Source organism: Populus trichocarpa, chromosome 2 (assembly GCF_000002775.5).
Source record: "Populus trichocarpa isolate Nisqually-1 chromosome 2, P.trichocarpa_v4.1, whole genome shotgun sequence".
NCBI classification, from domain to species: domain Eukaryota; kingdom Viridiplantae; phylum Streptophyta; class Magnoliopsida; order Malpighiales; family Salicaceae; genus Populus; species Populus trichocarpa.
This window is the reverse complement of record NC_037286.2, coordinates 11,221,026-11,246,050: the sequence shown is the minus strand read 5'-3', so window position 1 is coordinate 11,246,050 and position 25,025 is coordinate 11,221,026. Positions and strand designations below refer to the sequence as shown.

General features: G+C 34.8%; 1 protein-coding gene across 3 annotated transcripts; it reads right to left on the bottom strand.

The window, feature by feature from the left end:
- Nucleotides 1-11,209: 11,209 nt before the first annotated feature.
- LOC7494008 (brefeldin A-inhibited guanine nucleotide-exchange protein 2) lies at nt 11,210-21,304 on the bottom strand. 3 transcript variants are annotated; one of them, XM_024595680.2, is made up of 12 exons: nt 19,898-20,044; nt 18,666-18,826; nt 17,912-18,229; nt 17,444-17,789; nt 16,954-17,376; nt 16,547-16,839; nt 15,914-16,187; nt 14,769-15,274; nt 14,327-14,648; nt 13,814-14,195; nt 12,987-13,657; nt 11,210-12,205 (listed from the first exon to the last, which is right to left on the bottom strand). In XM_024595680.2, the coding sequence occupies exons 3-12, from the start codon at nt 18,163-18,165 to the stop codon at nt 11,594-11,596; spliced, it is 4,083 nt and encodes a 1,360-aa protein (XP_024451448.2). In that variant the 5' UTR covers nt 18,166-18,229; nt 18,666-18,826; nt 19,898-20,044; the 3' UTR covers nt 11,210-11,593. The 3 variants fall into 3 exon arrangements, with proteins under 3 accessions (XP_024451448.2, XP_024451449.2, XP_002301298.4); XM_024595681.2 differs by having other exon boundaries at nt 18,666-18,804; nt 19,898-20,021; XM_002301262.4 differs by lacking the exon at nt 18,666-18,826 and having other exon boundaries at nt 19,898-21,304.
- Between the last annotated feature and the right edge of the window lie 3,721 nt (nt 21,305-25,025).

Genomic DNA, 25,025 nt, shown 5'->3' with positions numbered 1-25,025 from the left:
AGCTTGAACTCGTTGGTATAAAATTGCCTCGAACTCTAAAGTTTGAGTGCTCGAAACCGATTACAAGCATCCAACGGTTGAAACACTACGAGCCGTCTGCAAGTCTTCGACCGTAGTGTTAGAGAGACCGTGGCACATGATTTTTATCAGGTTCACCATACGATCTTGCTTTCAACCATAAATCCTGATCTCGATCCGGATGATTCGAAGGATCCTCCCCATATTTCTCCTTCAACCAAGTGTTGTATTTATCCTGGAAAAAAAGTTAGCAAATTCAAAAAAATAATAACTTAAGAAAAAATGCTTGAAAAACAATATACCATAAAGTGTTGAGCTCGATTATCCACAAGTTGTTGCACTTTTTTTTGGCGATCATCACTCCTCATGTGCGTTTCCATAAAAAACTTCATCGGGCTTCACTCGCGTTCAAGAACTATAATCTGCAAGAGAAAGTTATTGTTAGTTAAATATATTTATAAAAAACAACAAATAAAAAAATGGATGTAATTAAAAAAGAATCTTAACATCCGTTTTGCATGTGAAACGAACAGAACGGAGTTGCTGATTTGCGTGGTAACAAAATCGTGAACACATCGATTCTGATTCTCCATACTGGAGTGTGATTGTAGCACGAAACATTTGGATTTCAAGTGCTGAATATATTTCACCCACACAACCTACGAGATCTTCGACGGTTTAAAATCCTTTCAAACCTAGCATAACAAGTGAAAAAAACTTTACAACAGAAAATAAAATCAAGTAAAAAGGTTTTGGAAAGTTATATTATAGGCCTTTATTTCTCTAAGCAAAAACACACTCTTTATTCTTTAACATATGTATCCAACTGTAACTGAACTTATTGTTGAAAGAATGGATCCAAGCTACTACTTTGTCAAAGAATAGGCAAAGAACATATTTACAATCCAAGTTGATTTCCTCAAAGATGAATTTGTTCCTAGCTTGTCAAAAAAATTAGACTATTCCATAGAATAATCTTTGCCACACTCTTTGTCTAAGGAATGTAGAATATATACACCGTAACAGACCCCCTCTAATTTGCTATTTTATTACAGAAATTCTAAGAAATTGAATATTGAAAGAGTATATAAGTTGTTGTTTCTCCACCGATTCCCTTCTTAAACCTTTTTCTCACCATCAATCTATTTTTAAAACTTATCAATAATCTCTACAACATGAATCCCACAATCAATACCCAAGTCCTATCCTACTGGCATGATAGTCTTGACCTTATCTTCTTAATTATTTTGAAGAGTTTTCTAATAGGGTAAAGATTTTTGAATCCTTGAATTCTTTACTTGCATACACGAGTCAACATAATTATAACCTGTCTAGAATCTATTGCCATAATAATGCCTTTTTTATATGATTTTTAACATTTTTCTTCATGCATATACAAATCATGTGTTGTTTATAACCATGTTACAAGCTTAAATCTATCATATTCAATAACATGATTGTTGAATTTATTGATTCATGGGTTATATCATCAACATTTATAAGAACCATAACATCTTGGCCTAGATTTTTATCGTGACCCAATGACGAACCAACTTGATTCATAATAGCAATCTTATCTAAGATAACATTAGTCATCTATAAAATTGGATCCTTGAGTATAAACTTTTTTATTTTCAAAACCCATGATTTCATGAAACAAGAACGTTGGATAAATGTGTATATTCATAACAGACTTGGATTTCAAGTTATCAATCAATGCCAACCTATGTATACATTTTTTAATAATGATCCCAATGTCATCCATTTCAGAATTCTTCTGAAGAATTAAATCATCATTGGACATCTTGTCATCACTAAAAATTGACATATCATCATCTTTTTCCTTGGACTTTGATTCAGACGAGGTATCCATGAAATCCTTAATGGATGAAAATTTCGAATTAAAGGATGGCCTAATCTCAAAAACCATAACCTCTACCTTCACACCATATATAAGTAATTGAACTCGATCATTCAATGGAACATTAAAAGATATTGCAAGAAGAACACAAACTCTAGTTATAGGATTATAGCTAACATTGTCCAAATCATAACCAATACTCTGTGCTACCAAAGGAAAATCAGAGACCCATAACCTCTTCATCAAATAGTAGCATAATGGTTTTTCTAAAATCATATATTTTTAACCTCATTGTTCACCCACTATTGTTCACATCCATTATGAATTAATTTGTTAATTATATATAACCATATCAATTTCTTTACCATTTACCAAGAACTTCATCTTTACTTTGATCTAGATTATTTTATCAATCCCATCACTTTTCTTATGAAAAAGAAATAAAATGTTTACCAATCAAAGATATCCTTGCATAACACACTCCTCTATACATTTTTTTCAGTTTTCAATGCAGTTACCACATCTTTCTATGCTGTTTTTGACACTAGAATCACTTCCATGTATTTTTCAGCTACAAGTACCGTGTAACACCTAAATTCTAGGCACCATATTTTTCTATATAGAGCAGACACCATATTTCTATGCTAATGGTTTTTTCCTGACAATGACCAAGCATACCAAGCACCACAATCTCCACAAATAGCATAACTCAATTCTCCACACACACCGAATTACCTGCCCATGAATTACCTCCATCGTCAACGCCGCCACCAGCCATAAGTTAAAGTTCTTAGCATTACCAGCTAGCCACCCCCCATGCTAGAAACCTTCTCCTTCCTCTTTAGCTATTAAATTTATAGCCATTTTCATGTAGAACGAGAGCTCGTTCTGGATGAAAATGAAGAAAATTTGCATCGTCATTGGGCTGGACAAGCGACCACGTGGCCCTGGGATGGACCTGTTTCAACCCAGCCTAGATAGCTAGGCCAAGTTCAGCCCAATATTAAAAAAAAAAACAAGAAGAGAGGATTGTTATGCCATTAGCCGACCCAATTATGCTAAATAATTTAATAATATTAAAATATTAAAAAAATCATATTTTTCAAAAGGCATTTTAAAAATATTTGTGGGTCCCACGTATGTTTTTTCAATAATTTTGTATAATATCAGGCTGTAGACTTACACTATAAGATACAAACCAGATATTAAAAGTACTTATTTTTCTCCAAAACTTCAAAAAAAATCCAAAAATTTAAAAATAAACTTTCATTTTTAAAAAAATGTGTTTGGTTTTCGTGCATACGGCCAAATCCTAAAAGTTTTTCATGCATATTTTCTAAAGAGAGATAAAATCATTTTTATCATGTTTTAGAAATGCAAAATGGATATCATATCCGATTTATGATTATCTATTAGGGTTTGGGCAAAATACAAAAAAAATCTCATTATAATTAGTTTGTTATTCGGAACGCTAAGACTTAGTTATATCAAATAAATAAATAAATATGGGCCTTAGAATGGTCAGGATTTAACCCAATAAGGTAGAGTCTTTTTCAAGAAGAGAGATTTGTCTTGTACCTTAGATAAGACCAATAGACAGAAATACGACTTAGAATAACAATTAAATAACAATGTAGTTTATCTTAGGTAGAGTGCACTAGGGATGATGTGTTTTTTTCTTGCACAACTAGTCATTTACCTGGACTCACGCAATTAGGTTTCCTAATTAGTGACCTAACACTAGGTAACGACTCCTGAACCTTCATAATCATAATTTTATGATTAAATTCAAATTATTTTTTTCATTTCTCATGAAGTATGTAGATCCGTCATTCAACATCGTGCATGTCACAACACTTACCACATCAATTTAACCATATTCTTTAGTGTTTTGTTAATGTTAATGAACAAACAGAATAAACTTATTGGAAATGTTTGGTGATTTGTTAAGTTGATTTAGTTGATTTTTTTTGGACAATGCTTCAAGTCCCATCATTAAAGAAAAAACTTAGGAATCACCGTAACTCCATTATCAAATAAGAAGGAAAAAAAAATCAATACAACACATAGATTTAATGTTAATGAACAAATAGAATAAACATGTGGTTTGTTATGAAATTTTATTATTTATATAAAAAATGAAGCTACTTTTTTTTATATATATATATTTACTAACTTAAATATCAAAATATTTATTATTTTCACAAAAAACTTGTTTTTGCAGTAAGCACTCAGACTAGAGCCTAAATTCAATCGAGCCCGAGAAACAGCCTAGCTAGAAAGTTCAATTCATGCCTGCCGTTTTTAATGACATCATCACTAACCATCCACAAGTTCCATGGCAGTGATACGCTAAGCATTTGAGCTAGTGGCACAATTAATTCTATTGAATTTCGAAGGCAAAATATGTTGAGTTCATCTGTAGTTGACCTATGCTTTGTTTTTTTGCGATTTACATATTGAATTCCACCGCATTAGATTTTTCGGAATATCATTTCCCTCCACAAAAACTAAAAATAATTTGAGTGATTACATAGTTGATGGTGAAACTGACGGTCGAGATTCCAGTCCAACTTATTCAAAAGTTTATGTGTCTACATATGGCGTTGAATTCACGGGGACGCCATTGAAACAAAACTAACCTCCGAAAGTAAACCAAAATGTTGATGGTTGTTGAGTCCTGTTGTGAACATAACAAGGTTTTTAAGTCTTCAAGAAGACTTGGTCTTCCCTTAACAAATAAAAACAAAATATGAACGAATCAAAGCGGAGAAAACTGATGCGCATTTCGTGCTCATACAAATACAACGACAACATAGAGTTAATATGCTTATCTTAATCAACTAGCTCTAGTCTCCTTTATTAAACAAATCAAACCCATTATCTTGTCCAAATCAATAAACAATTATCTGAGTAAAGCTATGGACCACATCAAAGAAAAACACAGCATTACTTCCATGTGAAGGGCACCGATGGTTGATGATCTCTTCGAATCTAGCATGATGTTGCATGTTCTCTCCCTCTTTGAGAAGCCACTTTTTACTCAAAGTGGCTTGAGATTGTTGCAACCATTTCCTGTCCTCCATGGAAGGCCAATTGAAGGCCTTCCTGCTTTAATTAATTAGTCGTAATCACCTAGAGCACCACGAATATTTTAGACACTAAACAGCCGACCAAACTTAGGTTCCCATGTGATTGATAGTGATTCCTTTTGGAATCATTTTTGTCTTCTGATCCCTTCATCTGTTTATATGACCTCTTCAAAAGTTAAACATTAGTGCAACGTATTGTCAACCATTGGATTTTTTTTCACATTTGTTGTTGATTTAAAGCAGGCCAGTTTATTTTAGTAAACCCTACTTTTGCTCCTTAATTCCTTATCAACTAGGAACGATAAGTCTCAAGTCTTCCTTTTCTCTTTTATGGTCTATCACGAAGTTTCAAACTTCTTTGACATTGGTAAGTACCCTGAAGACGTTGATTATCATGTCATATATATATATATATATATATATATATATATAAGCACAGGTCATAAGAGTGTGGTCAACTGTTGCCACGATAATTATTGAGGTACTATTGCGCTACAACTGCTAACCCTTGAAATTTTTTACTAAAACAATTCTTGGCATGCCTGAACCAACCCATAATCACTTGTCACATCACTTGTATTTTCTTTAGTAAGTGTTACAAAACTCGGTGATTGTCACAGAAATGTAATTTTCTCCCATTATAACCCTATAGATGGATCCTGGTTTAACCACTATCAATTTCAATGAACCTAATATTTTAAGCAAACGACTACTACTGACTGACTATAATAAGTCATGAAATACTAGCTATAAGGCTTTATAAAATTTGGTTCCTGCATATTTGGGAGTGCAGATGACAAAGTACAAATTGATTTGATGATTATCCCTCTCACATATCAAAGTCGGATGAAGTAATTCTGACAGTTTTGATAATTTTTTAAGAAAAGATTGGTACTTCACTAATGATATTTATATTATGCATACACTATGTGAAATTTTGTTTCGGAAGGCAATGTGAATGTGCTAATCTAATGATGGCTTCGAATCTTTAGTTGGGTTCCTCTCGATCGCATTTCTTAAAGTTCACAATGAGAAGAACCGGCTAGTTTCTTTTTACTACTTCATCGGCTTTGTAAGAACTGCTATTGAAAGACATGATCATGATGATGAAAGCCAAAAGACAACTCAATATCCTAATAGATGCATAGAAAACAAAATGATTGTGCTTGACATGTCTGGGAAATGCGTGACAATTTAATTAGCTCATACGATCTTTAAACTAAATTAATTGAGAGTTATTAAGATAATCATTTTGTATGAGCTGCAATGGGTTGTGAATTAATGATTAAACATAAGGTAGGGTTTTAAAGTACCTAGACAGTCGTTTAACCTTTTCCAAAACGTTAATCATCACAACAATCTCGACGCCTGGTTCTATGTTTTAAGGACTTCCATGTATAAATAATCATATGTTGGAATCGTAAGAACATATCGATAGGACATCTCTCGAGATAGCTAAAACAACAAGCAAAATGTCATTTGCTAATCAATCTTCGATCAGATATTACTCTGCTTTGATGGGGATTTCTCGTGGGCTGCTGTTTTTTTTTTATATATAATTAGCAATAGTATATTGAAAAGTTCATAAAACCAATAAACAAAGTAAACTACAAGAACATGATAAATAAATAAAAAAGAACTTAGAAAAAAATTAATTAATTAATTAATCTACTACAACAAAAATAAAAAGATTACCTAAGATTTCTTATTACACCATAATTTGATGTTATTAGAAGATCTGAAGAGATCATTTCCTGTATAAGTGAAGTTTGAATCCAGAGTATGCAACCAAATAGCAACCCGATAAAGGATGGTGAAGAAACAATCAAACAACCTTATAGTTCTCTCCTCAAAAACAATTTTGTTCCTCAACAACCAAATACTCTAAGTAGTACTACTGGAGATTAGTCTACAAGCTAATCTTTGAAATTTGTCTTGCACCATTCCGGGTCACTGTAAAAACAGTGAGTCTAGCATGTTCGGTAAACAACATTAAATACCTCTATCAATTAAAAACTTTCATCCAAACACTTCCAATGAAGATAAATAATTTCTTAAACTTTCATCCAATGGAGATTAGTCTCGTGGGCTGCTGTTAGTTGTGGTTAACGATTGATTGATCATTTTCTTTTCCGTATTATAACAAAGTTAATAATTTTTCTTTGTTTCTAAGACCATAAAAACCGTTCTTTAAATTCTGAGTGCTTAATTTGACAAATGAAGGTAAATAATTAATCCTTTACGCCTTTAACGTTTAGGGCCTCCGTTAGAAAATTACTAGGATGAAACTCCTTCTCTAGTGAATGTGTCCGTCCAATAACCTTCAAGCCCGTTATACATTTTTAGGCTACTTTCAATTGTTGAGAACAAGCCAGTTTGCTCACAAGATGTAGCGTTGCGGAGCCCTTTCTGAAAAAATAATTATGAAATTATGTAGCAAGTTAAAATAGATATTTAAAATAAACTCAATAGTTTAAATTCTTAAGAACATGTATTTTTTTAATCAAAGTTTCTCTTTCTTATTCATGTGTTGTTTCTTTTTTTATGCTTGCAATTTTTATTTTTTTTTATCTATTAACAATATAATCTTTGAATAAAAAGTTAAGACAATTTAAATAAATATTCATATAAACTCAAATGATTTAAGTTAGACATAAAAAATATATTCCGTGTTTCTTTTTTATTTTGATGAAAACATGCCTTTTTTACTTGACTATATAAAAAATTAATTAATTCGAGAAGACTTATAAAAAAATCCACAAAAAGATTAAAAAAATAGATACTTTATTCTCATTGAATATTTATGAACAATTAATTTCTTAAAAAAATAATTCTATGTATTAAGTTTTTATATAATTATTTATAAAGTAATTATTAATATTACCATTAAAAGGTATAATCTTGTTTGAAAATTATGGCATAACCGAATATTTTTTTAAATATCATTTTATTAATCTTATTAGAAAATATAAATAAATGAAACAATTAAATAAAGAAAGGAAAAAAAAAAGAATCAAGCCTAGGCTCGCATGCCTATAATTTGTTTTTTTTTAATGAAATTCTTAGACCTAACTAAAGGGCTAGTTCATGCATCTGACTTATTAAAAAAAAACCTAGTTGCATATATTTTTTTAAAGAATAAACTTGAATGGACAACAAGTCGCCGTCCATTAAAGCTTTTTTTAGTGAAAGAATCAATGGTACATCATCTATCTAGATAGATAATGTGTCGTCTATTGTAATAAATTTCAACTATTTTTAATAGGTGAAAAATCGAAGTTTAAATAATTTGGTCTCTAAAAAACTAAGATATTTTTTTTGCTAAAAACACCCTAAAAAAATTATAGAAGTGTCAGTAACTTCATTTTTCAACCTCAGAATACCTCATAATTAGTCTCATAACGAAAAACTAAATCGAATCAAAACAAACTTTGAGGATTCTAATATACTTTTTATGCCAAAATTCCTCACTTTAAAACAAATTTATTTATTCAAAAATCAATATTTTTCATAACAAAAATATGTTTAGTCAAAATTTATCTTATCTCCTTTTCTAGACAACTTTATCTCTCTTAAAGCACCTACAAGAATTGAAACATAGAGAAATAAAGTTTTACAATCGAAATGTCAACACTAAAAACTCCAGGAATCAAATTGTACCTTTTCATGTCTAAGGAAGAATAAGATTTTCATAATACAGGATCAATGCAATCCACAATGACACGACGAGAGAAGCTACAAAACCCAAATAGCTTTTTCTCAAGATTATTTGCTCTTGATGTTGTACCAAACAAGAATCATCATGGGATGGGCACTAACTCTTGGGAAAAGCATGCTCCACGATCCATTTACTTACAATGATCCATATACAAAATCCGGTAGACTTAGTTTAATGATTAATTATTAAAGAAATTCTTTAATGAAATAAGTTTCTCGATTATAATTATGTAATGGAAATGATCTTATCTTATTATATAATCCAAGACATGTTAAACCTTCCACTAAACCAATATATATATATATATATATATATATATATATATATATATATATATATACACACTTAGACGCTGAATGATTCTCGAATAGCAATTTGTTTTACACAGTGCGATTATATATGTATGTATTGTGTGTGTGTGTGTGTGTGTGTGAGCTACTGTTACAAGAATTCATAGAATTTTGTTATAAAATGCGTAAAATAATATATTAACTTGATTTATAAACCGATCCCACGTTTTTAATTTTAATAATTGTTTTAGTAATTAATAAGCTACTGGTACAAGGATTCATAGCAATTGATCCAGGCTCATTTTCAAAGCCCAGTTACTCAATTCACATCAAATAATCATACTGCTTTCTTTGCGGCTTGCGGGCGAGGAGTATGCCACGAGAGGGACAAGGATCTCCGAAAGGGGAAAGAGTAGGACAAGACAAGGAGCTCTGGAACAGAGATTTCCACTACGGAAATCGACAAATAAGAAACATGATGAGCACATGTTTGTTTGCATGTAGAATAATATCCTGTCCTAAGTTGTCGTCTATGGGCTTTCTCATGGTTTGGTGTGTTCCTTGGCACATCAGAAAGCTTGCGAGACGGGGCCTCCTCCTATCTGATATTATTAATGGACGAACTCTATCTATCCACTATAAATATTTTTGCATAAACAGCTGTACTTGACCATGTTCGAATCATGATGATAAAATTAGCTAGTCTTTGCCATGCAGATGTAAACTCATCAGAAACGAGCTTTCTTCTCTTTTAAAATGCCCTTTTTTATGCAAAGAATGGCAAACTACCCCACTTCAATTATTTGATAATTTTCCCAACTTTCTGTAAAGTCGCTTCTTCCATTCAATAATTGATATCCGCACTTGGCTTCAACTCGCTAGCACTTGTGCTTGAAGAAGCAGAAACATCGAAAAAGTCCAAGACAACGTGCATGGCTCATTTGCTAATCTTGTAGCTAGCTTGCACTTGCTGTCATCACCGATCGAAATTCATGAAAAACCACGAAGCCATCACTATCTTTTATCATACGCCTGCAATCTTCAAGGCTGCATTTTTTTTGCATCCGGGGCTAATAAGAACAGTCTGCAACTCCCCCGCCGAGATTTGGCCATTCTTGTCAGTATCAAAAATTAGAAAAGCGTCCATGAGATAATCCTACTTGTTACCGCTACTAAAGTTTCCATCATCATTAACAGCATCGACAAATTTATCTAACACAATAAATCCATCTCTCACCATTCTTTCAGCTCCCCAAGTAGCCTTTCAATTTTCATAGCCAAGACACAGAAGAACTTCACTGAGCTCATGGCAAGATATTTTGCCATCCCCGTTTGTGCCTATGACCTTGAAAACATGTTAGAACTAGTTGGACATTTCCATGGCTGCAAAAGATGAAGTTAGGAGATCAAAACTAGAAGACAATAATCTCTTGTTTTTCCTCCTCCTGCAATTACTAACTCTATCCATGGTTCTCAGCTGTTGAAGAAAGGTTTTCGCCCTCCTGTGTAGAGAGCTCAAGCAAGCTCTGGAAGAATCCAGAATGGATTTGCTTGTGCTTGTGCGTTATAGGGGGGTGATGGTAGGACTGCTGGGGATGATGATAGGTCGTGCAGTGGAATGGTAGAAATTCTGTGGGGACGTTATATGGATGGGAATGGCAGAAATTAGCATCTGGGTTTGTCGCCTTGCAATAATTCTACGGATACAATTAGACCTACTTAGAGAACAGACCTTCCTTCTCGTCAGTACCTTGGGATTATCAAATGCTTTGAGCGAAGGCGTCATTGAAGAACTGATCAAGTCCTAGCTTAAAAAGAGCAGGCACATGCGTGTTTTCACCAGCATAAGCCTTAGTATTTACATGTTGGGGTCTCCAAAACTAGACTTTAATCGAGTCCTCTTATTGGTATTTTCAACGTCGGAATTTGTGGACAGCCATGTATAAATTATAACCTAAATAATAACATGACAAGAGTGAAAACTGCACGAGAGCCCTTCATAGATAGTTCTATGTGCTTATCTCAGCAACATAATTGGTGACGAAACATCAAGTTCGCTATCATACACTCATGACAGAAATAATCCAGGCATCAGAATTCATAACCAATACTTGCCTTCCTGCCCTAAAACTATCCCACGTAGTTTATGAAATCCAGTCAGATTAATAGCACTATTGACTCCTTCAAGTACATAAGAAAAAATAGCAGTCTAAAATCCAAGTCCAACTCAAAATTCCAACATTGCAGTCACCCAGAGTAAAATAAATTATCAAAGTCGGAAAACAACCTCTACCTCACATTCTGAATTGGCAACTTTTTACAGGTAATTATTGTTCTAAAGTTTCTTGATAGGGAGGTTGGAAAATAAATATATGACTAGCATACAACATCAAAACTGATGACAATCTATGAATTCTGAACAAAGGATGAGCCAAGCTCCTGAATAAACTACAGTAACGTTCAGAAGTATTGGCTGATCCAAAATCATCTACCTCTTCATACTCTATGAATCTATATCTCCAGTAACAAATTATAATAAAGCAAATGAAGAAAAAGACAACTAAGAAGGATAACGTATATGAACAACCCAAAATGCAGTTGAGTCTCACCAAGATCAACAAGACCGAAGCAAAACAGGACCCACTGATGAGCTGAGCATGTCACTGAGAGCTACCTGGACCTCATTTGACCCATGCTCACAACTTATCAAACTCGAAAGAAGAGGGAAGAAATGAGGCAATTTCTTCTCAAACGAAGAGTCTCCCAAACTACAGATGGCCTGGAGAGTTGCAACAATAAGAGGTGCACGTGCAGCCAATTCCCTTCGTTTTCCAGAACCTAAAGGAATCAGCCACAGGCATTGTCCACTGGTAGAAGTTTCTGATGCCTGTCCAGAACAGGCAGTTACAACGTAAAACTGTAAAACCTCTTCACAGAGGTTGACAAGGCAGGATTCCACTTCAGCTTCATCAAAAGGTGGAGGTCTGTCCATCATAAGATTTTGTAAGAATGTGAGGCAAATTTGATAGGACTCATTCTCCAGGCGTAATAGTGGAGGGTCTTGCATTTGGGTCATAGAGCCAAACTCTTGTAGTTTTGAACGTAATGTTGTATTTGTGTTGATACTGTGAGCATGGGATGCCACCTCATGCAAAGCATCAAAGAGCACCAAGGCACATTTTGCTGAAAGTTGAGACCGGTACATGCTATAGATCTCCATCACCGCCTGCCAAATACAATAATGGAAGGGTCACACTCCATGTTCAGTGGATTGAATCACAAAACTAACATTTCTGATTAAGCAATTACGAACCAACATATAAAACCATTAAAACATTCATGTCGTTGAGGCACATGCAATCGCATAGGCACCCACACACCAGCATCAGGGAAGGAACTGAGGCCCTTCAACTTTATTCTGGTTTAGAATTTAATAATTTCTGAATCTCCTAATTATGAGCAACCTCGACAAGATTTGAAAATCAAGCTCATTTTCTTCAACTTTAACCTCAATTTGTCTAAAAAAATGCCAATATTCAGAACTTTCAGAAAAAGGAAGGAAGCACGAATGCTTATGTTTAGAACTGTGTATATTTTTTCAGATTAGACGACCTGGTATCAATATTGTGCAACAGTCACCCTCTTGCAGATTTGAAAATCAAGCTCATTTTCTTACTTTAACCTCAATTTGTCTAAAAACAAATGCCAATGTTCAGAACTTTCAGAAAAAGGAAGGAAGCACGAATGCTTATGTTTAGAACTGTGTATATTTTTTCAGATTAGACGACCTGGTATCAATATTGTGCAACAGTCACCCTCTTGCAGAATTGTAGATACTAGATTCCAACATGATGTCCTTGGAATAGTTACATTTTTCTTTTCTTTAATATATCTCCATCAAACTCACACCTAAGCAGAGCTGCGGAAGGAGAGCACAGAACCCACAAACACACACAAATATAATTGTGTAAAATTTCCATGATATCAAAATAAATAGTTAAGAGTACCTGAATCAACAGAAGTTGAACAGCAGCTCGACACTTTGCATCAGATATAGAAGCATAAAGATGGTGTGTCACCAGTCCCTCTGATTCATCTTCGGGCATGTCAGATCCAGCAGTCTCTCCATTATTTTGTTCATCGGCTATTACCGATGATTCTCCACTTACAATGTAAGAGAAATCAGGGAGTGTTGCATTGGCAGCATCTTTCAATGACAAAACCACTTCCAGCCACTTCTCCTCTGAAAACATATCTCCAGCATTGCTCATCAAACGCACAAATGCCGCAATACCAATACCAGCAAGACTTTGGTGAGGACGCCTAATGAAGCTAACCAGAAGCGATAGCACCTTTCTTAAAAGCGGATTGACAGTATTGTAGAATTTCACAAAAAGATCTACAACCAGTTGGAGAGCCAAGGTACATGTCCCATAGAGCCATGCATCTTGATCAAGTTCACCCATATCACCATCAATCCCCTGCTCAGGGGAGTTGCCTCCAGGAGGATCAATAGCATGCCGCACATAGTCAAATATAGGAAATAAGACCGACTCAAAGACTCTTTCCCATAAAGGTAGAGAAAAAAGATGACCATGATTGCGTAAAGTTTCAAACAGAACTTGCAAGGCACTCTTCCTGACTTCAGGCCTAGGGTCAAAGCTAAGTTCTGATAAACCTGCACAAACCAACCACAAATAATTAATATAGTGAAAAAATGATTGAGATTGATGAAATCTGAAGAGGAGGAAATTAAAACAAAGAGGTTCTACAACTTGAGCAAAAGCAAATAGTTTGTAATGGGACAAAGTGCCAACTTATCCAGTTTCCTTACCAGCCAACAGAGGGAACCAGAAATAAAGATGATCTTCCTTGTCTTTGATTTCTCCATTCTCTTGTTTTCCATCTTTTCCAGTCCGAGGTGAAGGGGATGAAATTTTTACAGAGACTTCCTTGTCTTTGTTCCTTGATGAAGATCCAAGATCTCCTTCAGCAAGTTTTGTGGCACAGAATTGAAGAAAAGCAATTGCATTAAGGCTAATGTCTTTGTTGAATCTACTATTGGTGAATGCTATCAGGCAATTCACACAATCAGTAAAGGTGGTTGTTTCAGTCTCCGTAATGTATGGGAAGTAATCTCTAATAATCTTTTCAATTATTTCAAAGGCCAAGAGTACAATGTTTTTGTGGTCATCATAAGCTGCTGCTGTGAAAACCTAAAGCAATATGATTTCAAAAGGTCAAAAACAGTATTGCTAGTAGAATATCTCATAAAATCAAATCTAAAATTTAATGGTTAACAGTAAATTCACCATAAGTAAGGTTGAAAATCAGAAGATTTCAATACCATGAACATGCTCTTCCATCCAGATTTAACATTATTGACACGAGACAGGACCATTTGCGAGACACATCTGATAATCAATTCTCTGATTTCAACAGCATTACTCTTCCGCATAACAATAACAAACGGCTTCATAAACTCATTCTGAAAATTATAGTTTGCCAACTCTTCTCGGTCTAAGAATTTCATTGATAATTGGCGTAAAGAGTCCATTGCAAAAATTGCAATGGAAAGGTTTTCAGAACAGCCAATGGTTACAAAGAAATCAGAAAGCACATGCCAGATGCTTGACCATACAAGCCTGATGCGATTCATGTTAAAGTGCCTGTTGTAAGAAATCAAATCAAATTTATGATGCAATCCTTCCAGTAACAGCAGATAAATTTCAAAGAATCAGAAAAGACAAGAGTCCCAAGAAAGGAACGAAAATTTGAATAATTCTTACGCAATCTCAACAATCTTTGTAAGGCTAAAGACCCGTGGATCAGAAGCTGATCTCAATTCCTCCACAGAAACCTTGCAAAGAGCCTTCACAAAGTCAATTATTGCCTCACTGTTTAACTTTTGGCTCCGTGTGAAGATGCGGTTCATCTCAGAGCTGCCAACTTGCTCTAACTTGTTTAAGTTGGAAACTAAATTGTTCATCTGCTCACTTGTGACAGCCCCAGCAGCGTTTCCACCAATACCAGCACTATCATATGAACCTCTCAGCACACTAGCAGCTGCATGCTGCATCCTCCCGGGTCCCTTCTTTTTCAGAACAGGGAGGATGGTTGACTTGCTTTGTTTTGACTTTTCAGAGTTATTTTGGGGAAAAGCAAAAAAAGTGGCATCTGGAGGAGCACCCTCTCCCAGGAGATGCAAATGTTCAAAGCGTGAGACACATGTCAAAATATGTTCCCAAGCTTCTTGCAAATAATTCCCATCTTCATCTGCAATTGTAACTATTGCCTGTAAACAATGCAAACCCAAATCACTATTAGAGCCATGGGCATATTGCAATGGAATGAAGAAAAGAATATAATATTGGGATCATTGATAGTTAAAGCTCCAAAAAATAATATGCTCATACAAATGTTGTGACAACTTGCAGACTTTCTGCAAGAGATTTGTAGTTAGCAGAAGGTTCAATAAAGCTACCATCTAACCTTCTATTGGCTCTTCTCATATTACATGTTCATTCATTTAACCATTTAATTTTCTGCAAAAAGATAATTCATGAAACATTAACAGAGAGAACCTATTTCTATCCAAACATCTCTCTCCAAAAAAGAGATCCCAATTTTGTACCCCCCTCTCCAAAAGATATCAATTTATCCATTGAGGGAGAAAAAAAACTTTGGCTAGAACATCTAATTCCATCCTACTATTACTTACCATCTAAAGATTTGCAATGTTAAAATTTGAAGGGAGCCTCATAAAGCCATTAAAATAAAAAAAAATATACTCCCATGTAGCACAAGGCAATGATAATCTCAATGGGATTTCTTAAATTACAACGTAAAGAAAAGTAGGATCACAAAACAATACTTATTTTATTTAAAGTAATCTGCAGGAGCATCTATAAGAGATATTATGTCAAACACGAACCTTGATAGCATCAATATTTTTCTGCTTTATATCAGCAGGGGAGTGGAGCGATGTAAACTTTGCTAATGAAGTCACAAAAGCATCTCTATGAGTCTTCATGGACATCACAGCAGTAACATGGATTGCATAGCGGATACCTTCAAGACACAAAGCTATCACCACTTCATCATCACTTTGGTCAAGAGGCACACTGAAGGCTGCCAGCATAGGAGCCCAGCATACCTCAATCATGAATCTAAGAATCACCACATCTGTTGCAGCATAATAAACTGACCTGCAAATTGCCAGGCCACAATTGATCTGTGAGAATTAAATATAACCTTCAAGCTACAAATATCAACTTCACCGAGAGCATAATCATAGGACACAGACGTGATTACATTTCTCTTGGGAAAAAGAATACATCAAAAAGGATTTTTATTTTTCAGGAGGCACTAATCAAACCTTAACAATGAAAACAGTCCATAGTTATCAATAGAATTAAGATCAAAAAGATTATCACCCTGTCCACATATTGGAGAGCCCAATAGGGTGCAGAACCCAAATTACTGGATAGGTTGGGATCAGTTACCAAAGTGTTTCGGATGGAGATGCAAAAGGATTTTGGAGAACAGGAGAGGCAGTGGTTCTTACTCAGATTTTCGAGCTTTTTCTTTAAATTGTTCCTGCATGTGCCTGATAAGATCATCACTTGTTTCCATATTCTTTTCTTCACCCCGCTTGCGGATCACAATGTTCAGGATACTATCCAAGCCTAAAACTCTGTTTGAATTCAAAGACTGCTTTTGTTGGAGAGCTAAATCATATTCTTTCATTTTGATCTCATTTTTTGATATTCTTTCAAACAAAGATCTCAAGTACTCCTCAGGTAGATCTTTCCCATCATCAATGCCACGGTTGTTTCTTATGAAGTCATCAGCTGACATCTGCATTTTTATTTTATTTTTTTGCAAGAGAGATAAGTGAGGGAGGAGGGCACAAACTTATCCATCATGCTACCTGAAATATCCACCGAATAAAACTAAAGAATTTGAACACACCTTATTCTTCACCATGGGATTATGAGCATCAGTGTTGAGCAGTATCACGGAGTAAGCAAGGACATAGGCTGTGTCAGCACTGCTAAAAACCTTTGGGTTACATTTGCAGTAACGTTCAGCAAACTTCTCCATAATTCGATCAATCTTTTGTGCCTCACCTGGTAACCTAAAGCCCTGTAGAAAGACTCTGATAGCCTCATCGAACTCCAGGCCGCGAAAGTCAAAAGAATCTACATAAGCATGCATTACTTTCAGTGAAAAATCTTCTCTTTCCCCAAGGTAATCGCCAATCAGAGTCTTGTTCAAGCCAGATGCGTTTTTAAGAAAGGCTGCTATCTCTTCTGCTGAATTCCCCACTTTATTTGCATTGATTAGAAATTCAATTCCTTTCTTAGGCTTCCGATTGAAAAGAGATATACCTTCCTGCCACAAATTTTAAATTAGATTCCATTTGCAGTTGTCAGCATATAAATAAAATAAAATCAGTTACCTGAAATTCCAGCTTGTAAGCCCGTCGTTGCTCAATAGCTGAAACATCCGATGCTTCAGTTGAGGTTTCAGAATGAGAATCTGATCCTTCAACAGGCTCATCCCCATTACCATTTGTCATGGGAAGACTTCCAGGTCCAGGACTGTTTTCGGCTGCATCAGATTTCTTGGCAGAATGAGGATCGGGAATGCGCAATTGTTTATTCATCCAGTCTCCCATTGATTTCAGAATAGCCACTAAGGACTTCATAGCTTCAAGTTTCATGGTCACCTCCTGAGGTGGCACCAGTGTAGTGGCAGTACCAGGCAGGGCACCTTGAGCAGTTTTAAGAAGTCCATTGACCATTCTGAATGATCAAGATAACAAATCAGAATTCATCAACCAATTTAATACGTGATATTATTGTCAATGCTATAGATCATTTGTATTACAAACTCAGATCTCTATAGAAAGGAAAAAAAAGCATACCTCTCAAATATGTTTGATGAGTTGATATCACAGTCATAATTAATAAAAATGTCTACCAAGATCTGGGAATCAACACAGAGCTTATCTAGAAACCGAAGTACTATAATCTTCTGCTGAAAATTAGGTTGAACAATATTTTCAAGAATCCTGAGAACAATCATAGGAAAAAATACTCCAATTTCTGCTTTCAGTCCAGCTCTGAACCTTGAAACCAAACTAATGAAAATGGAGCAAGAAAGCTGGAAAATGATCATAAGACTTGACGAGCTGTTCTTCAACAGTGAAAGACATAGATATTGCTTGATGGCACCTAAGAACCTGTTTCAGCGCAAGAATCAAGGAAATTTAATGTATCACAAATTTAACTTTGAGAGGCTTTGTTATGCGAATAGCATTCCATGAGCAACATAATTGCATGAGCATGGAAGTGATAAAAGCTAAATCTCAATTTTTCATCAAATACCATTAAGATCATAACAATGGCGCTTATGGATATAGAAAGGACTGAAATGAAACCAAAATAAAACCATTCAACTTCGGAGCAAAAATAATAGGCAAGAGAACCAGCATTTCCAAAGTCAATTTTTAAGGTGCTGATAACCACATGAGAATTGAGATTGCTAAAATATAAAAATATCAGAAACGTGACCCTTTCTAATACCATGGTACCTTTGAAGCCAAGAGAGGAAAAGGAAGCCAGTTGATGGAAAAATAGCACTAGTTGACTCACGCTCTAAACTAAGATTCAACTAACCTAAAATATGTGAGATCAGTGTGCCTCCCAAAAGAGTTGGTAGCTATGCTTTCCTGGCTTACATCCAACCAAAAGGCATTCAAGGATTTGTCCTACCATCAGAAATCCCAAGTGCCAAGCTAAAGCAAGACTCTTACACCTGAAACAACACTCCTTAATCCCTTGAAATGAAAGGGATAAATACTGGTTAAAATTAACTACTGAAATAGGTAACAACAATACTCAGTTCTGATATAGCCACACAACAGTTGTCTACAGGCTTTCAGCCATGTATTCAAAACCCTATTACAACGGAAAATGAAAAGATCATTAAGCAATTTACCGAATGGATCCTTAATCCCGTATCTTAACAGCACAAACAGCACATGAATCCTTCAAATAGGAGAAGTCCATTTACAGCCAAAGTTATACCGATTCTCCCAAGTAGCATAAGCAGCTACTATTACTGGTACCATACCATTTGCAAGCAATTGACCTCCACAAGTTTTCCACCCTATCTCTCCCCGTGGTTCAATTTTCTATTTTAAAATCTTTCTGATAAACGAGTTTTAAACAATTCAGATCCAGAATGAGCTACAGTGCTGATTGTTCTGCATGAGCTAATGATGGCTCTACCTGTGGACTCTCTATGAAGCTTGGATATAACAATGGCAGCATTTTAATAAACTTTCAGGATAAGGAAGGCTTATGCTGGATACATTTAGATCTAAAACCTAGAAGACTCTTCTTTTACGTAAATATTAACTAACCATTGTAACTTCATTCTAGGCCATCTGCACAGAAGACTGCGCCCTGGAATGCATCTGTGTCCACTAGAATCTATCTGTTTTCCTGCCGCCAGTGGTCAGGTTAGCTATACAGAAAATATACTCTGGATACAAAAGTTGAGATCTACCTTGAAGACTCTTTATCATGGATATACTATCTAACAATTGTTGCTTCATCTCTTTGTTGTTGACAAAATAAACCAAATTCACTAGAATGCACATATATCCACTAGAACAAGTCTGGTTTCCACTCAGTAATAGTTTTATATAGCTACATAGAAGAAATACTTCAAGACCTTACAAATGATGTAAATGCACCTATCATTTTACAAAGCACCGTGATAAGATTTATCAGCATGTTTATGACAATTAACTTCAAATCAAATGTGAAACAAAAAATTAATGGAAAAAAATGCAAAATCCAGAAAGAATATATACACTATAAAGGTATAACATAGGTCGTACCTGTCACTAGTCCTAAACACAGCACCAGCATTCTCCAACAAAATCTTCAATAACTCCAATGCAACAATCTTCCCTCTCATCAACTGTGGATCCGCCAATGCTTCTTTGGGCGGAGTTTTCATAGATAACTTACAAAGTGCTCGAAACACCAAAAATGCATCTCTCCTCAACTTATTCCCAATCTGCACTTCCAAATCATCCTCCCTCTCCCCTTCCCCATCAGCCAACTCCCCTTTCCTGCCTTCCAAAGCCGTCTTATACATACTAATTTCCCAATATTTGGCATCTAACATATCCTTATCCGTCGAATCAAGCAAATCTGCCGGATTTGTACTCTCCACCGTACCAGTAGTGGTCTCGAAAGCCCCATCATGTGCCACTGTCATCGAAGACTTACTGGGTGTCCCCGGATTAAAAACCCCATCTATATCCTGCATAATTTTCGTTATAAAACCTTGAACAAACACCGCCATTGATCCATCGACATCCGTTTTCTCCACTGGTTCCATTAATTCAGCCACAACAATCGGCTGAACCGGAACCGTTGAAGAATCAGCCTCCATTCTCCTAAACACAATAACTAACATTTGAATCAAAGACGCTTTCGCCGTCGTTTGATTAATTACATTTTTACTCCCTAAATAAATGTCATAACAAGTTCTCACTATTTGTAACAAACAATCTCCATGAATTCTCAACGAAATCGACGTAACGGCTGATAATAGGGTTTTCAAAACCAGCAATTCAGCACCATCATCCCCTAAATCATAACATTTACACACAGATTCAATCAACTTAGCTAGCAATTTCGCTTCAGTACCTCCGGTGGAGTCCGCCTCGCCACGTAGGTACCCATGCGCGATCAATTTCTGGATGCAATCAACGGCTGGATCGACGATCTTGAGGAATTGAGTGTTGCACGCGTTGATCAGAGGGCTGAGGATAGATTCAGATTCGGCGAGGGAGTACTCGATGGACCCGCCGTCGTGGAGTGGGCCAGGGAGAGAGGATTCGGATGAGGAGTCGTCCGACGGGGAAGTCGGAGGATGTTGTTGTTGGGGTTTTCGAGAAGTGAGAATCTCGAGGACGGATTTGCATTCGTGTGCTAATTTCGAGTGTTTACGCCACGATGCGTTTTTGACGATTTTTTCTAAAGCAGGGGATACCACTTGGCTTAACCGGGAATCGGCTTCCGAGGAAGCCATTCCCGAGTCAGGAAGGTGAGTGAGGTCCGTGACTCAGTGAGCTCGGATCTGGAGAGGGAATGTTAGGGCTTGTTTTGTTGTTTTAGATTTCATGGCTTGGAGAGGAGACAGTGAAGTGCATAATAGAGAAATCGAAATGAAGAGAACAGTGAGAGATAGAGATAGAGAGAGAGAGAGAGAGAGAGCTCAGTGGCTTTGAGATTTAGATCGCGTTTTGGGTTTTTCTGTCTCATGGAAAAGTCAGGTTTTGAGATTTGTGTGACAGTATTGCCCTGCATTCTCTAATGAATTAGGGAACTTTAACGGGGTGATATGATGACTGACCGATGGTAATAATGCGGTTTAGGGGCGGGTAATCTGGGGATTCGGAGTTCGAATGCTTTACTCTAATGAAGTCATGATCGGAGTGGACTGTCGTTCACTTCCAGGCTATTTCCGAGATGGTGGTAGCAATTTTTTTTTCACACTTTGATTTATATCTTTCGGTTTAAACTTTAAAACTTATATTGTTTATTTGTACTATTATTACGTTAACGTCTGGTATAAATTTAAAATTATATATATATATATATATGAAGTTTCTATGCTAATATTGCAATTATCCCTGCAAAACTACGTAAATCCAACTCACTCTCTCGTCCAGCTCAATCTAATATTTCTTTCTTTCTTCGAGTAAATGAAGTTCTACAAACATGAATGGTATAGGCACGACCGCATGATGCTGGTTATGACACAATTATTATTATTAATTAACTATATACTAAAATATGTATATATAGGTGTTTAACTGTACATCCATTTGTTCATCCTCTCACGTTTATATGTTCACTCCATTATTTATATTCAATTTTTTTCATTTTCGATCTTTTATATTTTTATCACTGTTCACTTCGGCCATTAAACTTCTTTTCATTTCAACTCAATCCTTCCAAGTTTTGTTTTCCATGATTTCATATACTCTTTTTTTTTTTTTTAATTTGTGTTCATCTCGCCTGAATCTCATGTTGTAAAATATTCGAGCGTCAAATTAGTGAACAATTTTACAAGATTAAATTTTAGCTTTTAAAAAAAAACAATTGAAAATTAATGGATGGACGACCAAAATGACATCAAGAAAGAAACAAAGCCCTTGGCCACAAAAGGGGCATAAAACTATAATTTGGTTCGTTGGGTTTAATTTTTTATTTCATAGTTAGTCTCGAGGGAGAGTAGTGAAAAAATCTAAGAAAACCACCAGCAACATTTATTTTGGTATATTTGTATTGTTAGGGGGAAACTTAATGGAAGTGAATTTCATCTCAAATTATATCATGAAAAATATTTTAAGATCCTTAAAATCTGTTTAATTTTTATTTTTTATTTTTTAGAAAGATTAGAGGATGTTGAGGTTGGAAATGGATTTTTTAAGATTTATATGGTGTTTTTTTAAGTATTTTCAAGTAAAAACAAGTTTTTACTAAAATACCTTAAATTAACTTTATCGGTTAGGGTCCTCATAAGATTTTTTAAAAATAATAAAAATAATTGGTAATCAAATTATCCTTCCATCATATCCTAGTTAAGGTATATACTAGCTTGAAATTCCCTATCAAATTAAACAAGGTTTGCGTCTCAAAAATATTTTTAAAATAAAATGAATTTTTTTATTTTTTTTACTTCAAATTATTTTTAGCTGTTTTTAGATGGTTTGATGTGCAGATATCAAAAATAAATTTTTAAAAACAAAAAAAAATTTCAATGCATTTCTAAGTGAAAAACACTTTGAAAAACAACTGCTACTACTATACAATAGTAAACAAGCACTAAGTTTGACAAGTCAAGCTTAATTTAAAATTGAAATTAAAAAAAAAAACTGAGGTGACATGCACCTATTCATATATTCTTCTTCTTCTTTTTCAGTTTCAATTTTTTTTTATCTTGTTTGCTCTATAATGTATAGAGATTTGATTGATTGTAGATTTTATGAGCTATTAAAATTATTGGAGTCCATGATCTAGATTGTGTGTTTGACGGGTTAATTCATGAAATCCGGATCGATTCAATATGTTATCATTTTAATATTAAAAAAAATATTATCTTGATTTTTTTAAGGTCAAATCATGTTTTTACTGATCATCTAGATTAGATTGCTTTTAGACCCATTAAGTTAACTGAATCACATATCTGGGTCGATTCAATAGGTTATCATTACAATATTAAAAAAATATTATCTTGATTTTTTTAAGGTCAAATTATATTTGTACTGATTATTTAAATTGTTTTTAGACCCATTAAGTTAATTGAATTATATCAAAATAATTTTTATATAATTTAATTGAAACTCGAGTTAAGTAAAAAATAAAATCACAAAGTTCGAAAGTTTACTCACTAAACGAATTTAATAACAATACTAAGAGTTTCCTATGTTCTAGATAAATTTTTATTTTCAATTTTCTTTTTGTCCAACCCCACAATGTGATGCGGGCTTCAATACCTTTTTTTTCCTTTTTATCTTGATCTTTTTTTATTTTGTTTTTTATGATGTCTTGTCATTTAATTGGTCCTTATTATATAATTAAAAAAACAATTTAAAATAAAATAAAATTATTAAACCCAATAAAATTCATAAAATAATTTGATGTAATATTTCTTCGTCTTTCTTCTGTAATTGCATAATGCTTCTCGAGTGAGGCTATCACATGAGACATCTCTTAGACGTTTGACATAACATAGGCTATGTGTTCTTGCTAATTAGCCTCTCAACGCTTGACGATGAATGTTTATGATTGAGAGAGATACAAAATAGTAGGAAAACAAAAGGAAAAGAAAGCTATCAAATCCTCCTCTTACCAAAATGTAATTAACGAGACAGAGCTGCTTCTCATAGTAACAAGCACAATTGCATCAGACATGCAAAATTAAACCCACACCCTCTTCATCGTACTGGTTCCTAAAAAGGTATATGGTCGTCTCTAAATAAAGCATCTTGAGCCTATAACTCTGCCTTGAACCACTCAATCTTTAAAGGGGCAATATGGCCAGGCACAGACCCTTTAGAGCGGCGGTCCTCCATGTTTGAACGGTGGTCAGGGATGGTAATAGGATGAGAAGATGAACCTTCACCATCAGAGAAATAAGTGAGGTACTCCTCGTCAGGTCGATCTTCTACTCTTAAAGACATGGCAACTGGTCTTCTGGATGACCCATCACAATTCATTGTGCCTTCTGTATAAAGAGATAAGTCAAGGATACAAAGAGCAAGAAAAATCTCTTCTAGAAAAATGCTAAATCAATGAAGAAGACTATTTTAAGAAGGATAGAAATGGGAAAGACACGAGCTTTATATAAAGGATAGTACTTTTAATTTAGTGTCCATACGGCACTGCCATGATAAAGGATATATATTATCTTCGATACATGCCATCTCTTTAACTTTTTCAACATGCTTATCTCTTGGAGTTCTCAGCAGGAATAATTATAACAATTCACTTTTTAAAAATTTTAATGTTTTATATTTTTAAATTGTTTTGATATTATATAGCCTGATTCCAAAGGATGCAGCTTACCTCTGCACCATCACTTCACCATGTTAATTAAGCTTGGTAGTGGTGATCACGTAGATGGTATAAGTATCATCACATTCCCACAATTACTCCTATGCTAGGATGGATGGTGTAATGTCATCTACGCCTCTGCGCGCTCCCATGCAAACTAGTGCAATTCCTCCAAGTATAAATACCCTAACGCGACATCTGGTAAGAGAAGATCGAGAAAGAAACACACAGACCATCTTAAAAAAAGCGTTCTCCTTAATTACATTTATTTCTCTGTCTTTACTACTTTAATTCGTTCACTACATATATAATATTGTCGTCCTTTGTGACCCATGTATTTGTTTTCATTTTTATTAATTAAGCATCGAAGAATTCCCTGTATATATACAT

What these genes read in the sequence shown, in the direction of transcription:
- LOC7494008 (XM_002301262.4), bottom strand. Translation starts at nt 21,102, where the DNA reads ATGGCTTCCTCGGAAGCCGATTCCCGGTTAAGCCAAGTGGTATCCCCT. An exon ending in GTGTTTAGGACTAGTGACAG is followed by an intron (nt 18,230 to 19,897) that starts GTACGACCTATG and finishes GCGCTGAAACAG; the next exon opens with GTTCTTAGGTGCCATCAAGC. An exon ending in CTTACAAGCTGGAATTTCAG is followed by an intron (nt 17,377 to 17,443) that starts GTAACTGATTTT and finishes AATTTGTGGCAG; the next exon opens with GAAGGTATATCTCTTTTCAA.